The sequence below is a fragment of the Aquila chrysaetos genome, chromosome 10 (assembly GCF_900496995.4).
Source record: "Aquila chrysaetos chrysaetos chromosome 10, bAquChr1.4, whole genome shotgun sequence".
Taxonomy (NCBI): Eukaryota; Metazoa; Chordata; class Aves; order Accipitriformes; family Accipitridae; genus Aquila; species Aquila chrysaetos.
The window spans coordinates 30,595,209-30,602,781 of record NC_044013.1 but is presented as its reverse complement, the minus strand read 5'-3'; the positions used below and the strand labels follow the sequence as shown (position 1 = coordinate 30,602,781).

The 7,573-nt window shown below is 69.1% G+C and overlaps 2 protein-coding genes across 6 annotated transcripts; one reads left to right on the top strand and one right to left on the bottom strand.

Moving 5' to 3' along the window:
- Positions 1–22: 22 nt before the first annotated feature.
- SF3B2 (splicing factor 3b subunit 2) lies at positions 23–3,647 on the bottom strand. Of its 2 annotated transcripts, none has more exons than XM_041126769.1 (6): positions 3,438–3,645; positions 2,790–2,836; positions 2,439–2,516; positions 666–725; positions 246–365; positions 23–125 (listed from the first exon to the last, which is right to left on the bottom strand). In XM_041126769.1, exons 1-5 carry the CDS (start codon positions 3,583–3,585, stop codon positions 288–290), a joined length of 411 nt encoding a protein of 136 aa, XP_040982703.1. In that variant the 5' UTR covers positions 3,586–3,645; the 3' UTR covers positions 23–125; positions 246–287. The 2 variants fall into 2 exon arrangements, 1 of the variants encoding a protein (XP_040982703.1); XR_005933390.1 differs by lacking the exon at positions 23–125 and adding an exon at positions 1,531–1,734 and having other exon boundaries at positions 308–365; positions 3,438–3,647.
- Positions 3,648–4,304: 657 nt separating this feature from the next.
- Positions 4,305–7,522, top strand: EIF1AD (eukaryotic translation initiation factor 1A domain containing). Of its 4 annotated transcripts, XR_003925344.2 has the most exons (7): positions 4,332–4,443; positions 4,557–4,656; positions 5,263–5,371; positions 6,303–6,412; positions 6,537–6,581; positions 7,143–7,285; positions 7,354–7,522. XR_003925344.2 is itself a non-coding variant. In XM_030027805.2 (6 exons), exons 2-6 carry the CDS (start codon positions 4,570–4,572, stop codon positions 7,176–7,178), a joined length of 318 nt encoding a protein of 105 aa, XP_029883665.1. In that variant the 5' UTR covers positions 4,305–4,443; positions 4,557–4,569; the 3' UTR covers positions 7,179–7,522. The 4 variants fall into 4 exon arrangements, 3 of the variants coding, with proteins under 3 accessions (XP_029883665.1, XP_029883664.1, XP_029883663.1); XM_030027805.2 differs by having other exon boundaries at positions 4,305–4,443; positions 6,303–6,343; positions 7,143–7,522; XM_030027804.2 differs by having other exon boundaries at positions 4,314–4,443; positions 4,557–4,599; positions 7,143–7,522.
- Positions 7,523–7,573: the final 51 nt, after the last annotated feature.

Here is a 7,573-nt window from a genome sequence, read left to right as displayed (position 1 = left end):
CCCAGGCCCAGGAGACCCCTCCTCACCCACCTCTCGGCTCTCCTCCCCGGGGGGCGGTGGGGGCCCACGAGGGCGGGGGGCACCCATAGGCACCCCAGATATGGGGGCACCCATGGGGGTGCTGCCTGTGGGGTGACAAAGCGGGGCTGTAAGGTGGCGGGGGGGGGGGACATGACAGGCCACCAGCAGCGTCATGTCCCATCCGCCCCCCACCTGGGGGTGGCCACGAGGCCGGTGACACTCACCTCGGGGGGGGCAGAGGAGCCCGGGCACCCATGGGTGCCACGTCAGGGGGGGGGCCGGGGCACTGCGGGCGCCAGCTTGGCCATCTCCTGCTGCCGCTCCTGCTCCAGCAGCACCGCCGCCTGCGGGGGCACCCGGGGGGGGGACACAACGACAGGAACACCCATGGGTGACGAGAGCACCCATGGGTGTCCCCACACCCACCAATGTCCTCATGTGTCTACCTGCACCCATGGGGGCACCCACGCCCACCCCCCACACCTGCAAATCGTCCCCATCCCCATGGGTGTCCCCTCACCAGTTCCTGCGCCCACTGGTGTCCGTGCACCCATGGGTGTCCCTGAGCCCGTCCCTTTCTCCCTACCGACGTCCCCATGCCTATCCCCGCACCCATGGGTGCCCCCCCCGCCCCCCGTCCTCACCCGCTTCTGCTGTTCCAGCAGCTCCTGCTCCTTGGCCTTGTCTCCAAACGGGTGCTGGCCCTGGGGAGGGGATGGAAAACCGGAGCACCCGTGGGTGCTGGGACAGCACTTCTACGTGGTTCTATATGTGCACTAACCCCCCAGCACCCATGGGTGCCATCCACATTCACAGCACCCATCTGGCACCCGTGGGTGCTCCATGTATTCACAGCATCCCCCACACCCGCAGCTACCCCCAATATACACAGAAGCTTCTCGGCACCTTTGGGTGCTCCCCATGTTCATACGACCCCCCCGACAAACCCATGGGTGCTCCCCACACCCACAACACGTTCCGAGCACCCGTGGGTGCTCCCCAAATGCAGATGGGTACATCCCATCTGCGCAGCGTCCCCCCAGCACACATAGGTGCTCCTGTACCCATACCCCTCTCCAGCACCTGCACGTGCCCCCCAAAATCCCCGCAAACACCTCTTAACCCACCCACACTCCCCCAGCTCCCCCCAAAACCCCCACCCATGGGTGCCCCCCCCCAACAGCCCCTTAGCTCCCCCAAACTCCTACAGCTCCCCCCCCCCCCATGGGTACCACCACCCCCAACAGCCCTCCAGGAGCCCCTTAATCCCCCCAGCCTCCCCCAGCCCCCCCAACCCCGGGCGCCCCCCACCCATGGGTGCCACGCACAATCCCCCCATAGGTTCCGCACCCCACACTCCCCCCCCAACTGCCCCCCACCCCCCTCCAACAACCCCACAAAAGCCCCTTAACCCACCCAGCTTCCCCCCAACCCCTCCTCCCCCGGTGCCCCCGAGCCTCCCCCACCCCATGGGTGCCCCCCCGCCACCCAGGGGTGCCCCCCCCCCACCTGCTGGGCCCTCTCCTCCTGCAGCAGCAGGGCCGCTTGCTGCTGGGCCAGCGTCAGCCGCTCCTCCTCCGACAGCCCCTCGGCCCCCGGCCCCCGCAACCCAGGGGGGGGGCGGCGGGGGGGGCACCCCCAGCCCGTAGCTCAGCCCCAGCCCCGGTGGGGGGGGGGGGGCACCAATGGGTGCTGCAGGGGCAGGCTGGGCAACTGGGGGTGGGGGAAGGCGAGGGGGGGGGGGTATGAGTCTATCCTACCTCTGCCATAGCACCCACTTCCCCCTCACCCCAAAACTCGGTACTCTGGGGGGGGGTCTAACCTCCCCCACCCCAAAACTGGGCACCCCACACGCATGCTATCCCAACCTATAGCACCCACTGCTCCCCCCACCCCAAAACTGGGTACTCTGGGAGGTGTGTGTGTGTCTAACGCCCCCACCCCAAAACTGGGCACCCTGGGGAGGTTCTGCCCCCACCCATAGCACCCACTGCCCCCCCCAACCCCAAAATTGGGTACGCTGAAGGAGTTCCTGACCCCCCCACCCCAGCACCCACAGCCACCCCCCATTTGAACAATTTAAGGGGGTTCTACCCCACCCCATAACACCCACTGCCCCCCCCCCCTCCCCCTCAGCCAGGCACCCTGAGGGGAATCCCAACCCCCTGTAGCACCCACTGACCCCCCCTCCCCAAAACCGGGCACCCTGGGGGAGTTCCTACCCCTCCCCCAGCACCCCATGTCCCCCCCCTCAACCACAACAGGGCACCCTGAGGGTCTTTCTGCCCTCCCCACAGCACCCAATGCCACCCCCCCCCAATGGACCACCCTAAGAGTCTTCCTGCCCCCCTCACCCCATAACAGAGAACCCCAAACTCCTTCCTTGCCCCCCCCCCCAGCACCCAGTACCCCCCCACCTGCGCCGGCAGCGGGGGCTGGGCAGCCTTGTCACCCTCCTCCGGGCGCAGAACGGGGCGGCTGAGGACGATCCCTGTCTGTGGGGGGGGGGAAGATAACGACAATGGGGCACCTGGTGAGGGAACCCCCACCCTAAGGGAACACAAGGGGGGTGGGGGGGGGCACAGAGACCCCCACCCCAAGAGGACATGGGGGTCTGGCCCCCCCCCCCCCCCCCAGGGAATGAGGGGACTCCCCCAGCCCGAGGGGATGAGGGTGCCATTGGGATCGGGGATGGGCACCCTATGGGGAATGGGGGGGGGGGTATTGGGGGTGCCCCCCCCACCCTGGGGGGTCCGGGGGGGGCTGACCTGCATGGTGTAGGCCTGCAGCCGCTCCACCAACTCCTCCCGGGTACCTGAGGAGCATGGGGGGGGGAGGCGGGTGTTAGGGAGCCCCCAATTTCTGCCCCCCAACTCCCCATCCCTCTGGCTACCCCAAGATGCCCTCACTTCCTTACAAGGGCCCCCCCCAATTATCCCTCGAGACCCCCCCCAACCCCCACATACCCCGAGGGATCCCCCCAGCACCCCCCAAAGACCCCTCGGGACCCCTCGGCCCCCTCAACTGCCCCTAGGAACCCCCCTCACCCCCCAAAGACCCCAAGAGACCCCCCCCAGCACCCCACAACACCCCCAAAGACCCCAAGGGATGCCCTCGGGCCCCCCCCAACTACCCCTAGAGACCCCCAGCACCCCCCAAACACCACTAGAGACCCCCTTCACCCCCCAAAGGACCCCCCAACTGCCCCTAGGGACCCCCCCAGCACCCCCCAAGTGCCCCCCCAAAACCCCCAGCTGCCCCTAGGGACCCCCTTCACCTCCCACATACCCCGAGGGACCCCTCCAGCACCCCCCAGGTGCCTCCCAAAGACCCCGACGGACCCCCCCGGCCCCCTCAACTGTCCCTGGGGGGCCGCCGCCGCCGCCGCCCCCCCCGGGAACCCCCCCGGACCCCACCCTGGGCGGGGGCGCCGATGCCGGCCAGGGTGGCCTGCAGCTCGGCCGGGGTCCAGCCCGCGTAGGGCGGCAGGTCGCCCCCTCCGCCCCCCCCCGCTCCGCCGCCGCCGCCGCCACCGGCCGCCGCCTCGGCCCGCTCCGCCGCCATTTTCTGAGGGAGCCCCGCGCGACCCCGCCGCGCACGCGCCGCCCGGCCAATCGATCCGCGCCCTCCACCCGACCGGCCAATCGGCGCGCGGCACCGCCCCCTTCTCCCCGCCGCTTACGGGGGAGCGGGAGGGGGGAGAGGAGTGGCGTCCCGCTGGCGTCGTGACGTCACGGCCGAGGAGGGCGGGGCCTCCTCGCCTCCCTCCCCGCGCGCGGGCGGTGACGTCTCGGCGGGGCGGGGCGGCACGCGGCAGGGCCGTGAGGTGACGTCAAGCGGAGGGGGGTGATGTCACCAAGGAGGCAGCCCCCCCCCGCCGTGGGCCGCAGTGGCAGTGACGTCACAGGTGGCGACGGTTGATGGCGTCGCAGTGGCGGCTTCCCATAGGTCAGCCTGCGACCCCACCGGCCACGCCCTCCTTATTTGCATAACACCGCCCTCTACCACCACCCCGCCCCCTCATTTGTGTGGCACCCATCTAAATTGCATAGCCCCGCCCGCCGCTTCCAGCGCGCCGGGACCTAATTTGCACGTGTCCCCCACCTCCTTCGTGACCCCGCCCCTAATTTGCATAGCCCTGCCCGCCGCCCGCCACCCGGCAGGCGGGTGAAGCCCCGCCCCCTCCACCTAGCCCCGCCCCAAACGGGGCGGTCCCACCCCAGCTGAGGCTCCACCTCCTCTTCGAAGCGGGGGGGGCGTATCCGCGACTCAAGCCCCGCCCCTCCTCCCCGAGCTGCGGGGGGGCGTGCCCTCTCCGCCGGCCCCGCCCTTTCCGCAACCCACCCCTTCCTTAGAGACGCACGGACGCTCCCGCCGGTCCCCGGAAGTGACGCCGGGCGCACCCGGAAGTACCGGAGCGAGGTGAGTTCCCCGAGTCCCCACAGCGGCGGGGGGGGGGGGGGGGGGGCAGCACGCGGACCCCTGGGTCCCTCACACCCCCCCTCTCCCCCCCCCGATCCCGGTTGTCGCCGCAGCCCCGCCCCCGGGATGTCGCGCGCCACCAAGCGGAAGCACGTGGTGCGGGAGCTGCTGGAGGAGCGCGTGCTGCCGGCCCCGCGGCAGCGCATCGTGCGGGTGGGGCCGGGGGGGACACGGCCCTGGGGGGGACACACACGGACACGGGGGGGGGGGGCACCGGGGGGGGGATACGGGGACGTAGGGGGGACACGGACACGGGGGACACGGGGAGGGCGGACACGGCCCTGGGGGGGCACATGGGGACACCAGGGTGGGGGGGAGATGGCCCTGGGGGGGACACAGGGACGTGGCGGGGGGGACACATACGGGGACAGATACCGCCCTGGGGGGGGGGGGGGGGGACACGGGGACAGGGGCAGATAGCCCTGGGGGGGACACGAGGGGGGACACAGAGGGGGACATGGGGACACTGGGCTGGGACATGGGGATGGGGGGGTGGAGATGGCCCTGGGGGGGGGACACGGGGACGGGAACACAGGGGGGGGGGTCCCCAACCTGGGATGGGACAGAGAGGACAGGCAGGGTGGCACCTGCTGCGGGGGGGGGACGACACACAGGGCCACCTCAGTCCCCACCCTGGGGGGGGGGAGGACGGGACAGGGGACACCCCCGTCACCGGCTGAGGGGACACAGCCAGGTCGGGGCGGGGGGGTTGGTGGCCCTGACCCCCCCTCCCGTGTCCCCATGTGTTCCCCCCCCCAGGTGCTGGGGACACCGGGGAACAACCTGCACGAGGTGGAGACGGCCGAGGGGACGCGCTTCCTGGCCAGCATGCCCCCCCGCTTCCGCCGCCACATCTGGATCAAGAGAGGTGGCCCCCCCCTCGCCTTGTCACTGCTGTCACCTTGCCACCGCTGTCACCTTGGCACCCCCTGTCACCCTGCTTTCCCCCCCCCCCCCCCCCCCCCCCCCCCCAGGGCCATCGGCCAGCCCCGGTGTCATCGCTGTGGCCTCAGCAGCAGCCGCAACGCTGTCACCCTGTCCCCAGTGCTGTCCCCAACCTTGTCACCCTGTCCCCAATGCTGTCCCCAACACTGGCACTGTGTCTTCAGCCTTGTCACCCTGTCCCCAACCTTGTCACTCTGTTCCTGATGCTGTCCCAACACTGTCACCCTGTCCCCAACCTTGTCACCGTCCCTAAGTTTGTCACCCTGTCCCTAACCTTGTCACCCTGTTCCCAGTGCTGTCCCTAACACTGTCACCCTATCCCTAATGCTGTTCACAACCTTGCCACCCTGTCCCTAACATTGTCACCGTCCCCAATACTGTCCGCAACCTTGCCACTGTCTGCCATGTTGTCCCCAAACTTGTCACCCTCTTACTTTGTCACCCTATCCCAACACTGTTCCCAACCGTGTCACCCTGTCCCCAATACTGTCCCAAACCTTGTCACTCTGTCCGCGACGCTGTCCCCCCCAATGCTGCCACCCTGCCCCAAATCTTGTCACCATCCCTAAGCCTGTCCCCAACCTTGTCACTCTATCCTTAGTGCTGTCCCCAACACTGTTCCCCCCGTCCCCAACCTTGTCCCCCCCGTGTCCCCAGCCCACTCCCCACACCAGTGCTGCCACCATGTCCCCCCCCAGGTGACATCCCTGTCACCATGTCCCTCCCCACTACTGCCCCCAACACCTACGATTCCACCCATCATCCCCCCCTGGGGTGACCCCCCCCAGGTGACCCCCTGTCCCCCCCCAGTGACCCCCCCCACCCCCCAGGTGACACCCCTGTCCCCCCCCCAGGTGACTTCTTGCTGGTGGACCCCATCGAGGAGGGGACGAAGGTGAAGGCTGAGATGTCCCTCGTCCTCCTCCCCCCCCCACGTCCGCTTCCTGCAGCGCCAGGGGCTCTGGTGGGGCCCGACCCCCCCCCCCCGGGGGGGCAAATACCCCCCCCCCGGGGGTAAATACCCCCCCCCAGTCCCTCCCAGTTCCCAGCTGTGACACCCCCCCCCCCCCCCCCCTGGTTTCCCACAGGCCAGAGGCCTTCACACCCCTGGAGAAGTCGAGCCCCCGGGAGGGGTGAGTCACTGGTGGGGGGGGGGGGGGGCAATAACCTGGGGGGGCCAATATTCCAGGGCAATAATCGGGGGGAGAGGGTGTAATATTGGGGGGGGCACAGTATTATGGGGACAATAATGGGGGGGGGCAATAACCTGAGGGGGGAGCAATATCAGGGAGCAATAACCTGGGGGGGGGCAATACTGGGGGGGGCAATAACCTGGGGGGGGCAATATTTAGAGCCAATAACGGGGGGGGGGGGGGGGGGGGGGGACGGACAGTAATCTAGGAGGGAATAACCTGAGGGGGGGCAATATTGGGGGGGCAATGATGGGGAGGGGCAATAGCAGGGGGACAAGAAAATGGGGGAGATTGGGAGGGAATAATGGGGGGTATTAAGGGGGGCAATAAGGGGGTAGTGAGCGGGGGGGCAATAATGGGGACTATTAATGGGGGAGGAATTGGGGGGTCAACAAGGTGGGGGCATTAATTGGGGGGGCATTAATTGGGGACAGTTGGGGACACACAGACACACGTGTGTCACCGGGTGTGACCCCCCCCCACCCCGTGTCCCTGATGCAGCCACCCCCCTGCCGGGGACGAGGACCTCTTCGTTAACACCAACCGGGTGGGGGCCGGTGGGGACACGGGGGACAGCGAGGACACGGGTGACGAGGACGACACGGGTGACGACGAGGACGACACGGGTGACGAGGATGACACGGGTGACGAGGACGCCGCCGCGGGTGACAACGAGGACAGAGGTGACAACAACAATGACACGGGTGACAAGGAGGAGGACACGGGTGACAAGGACACGCACCCCAGGGACAGCGGGGACAAGGACCGGGGGGCCGGTGGCAGTCGGGACAGGCGGTACCCCCCCCCAGTGAGGGGACGGGGACGCGCGGTGACGCGGCCGGGGGCTGCTCCCCCAATAAAGGACTGGTGGTGGCACTGGGGACACGCGGTGACACGCGGTGGCAGTGTCCTGACCTGTGCCCGGTGCGGGG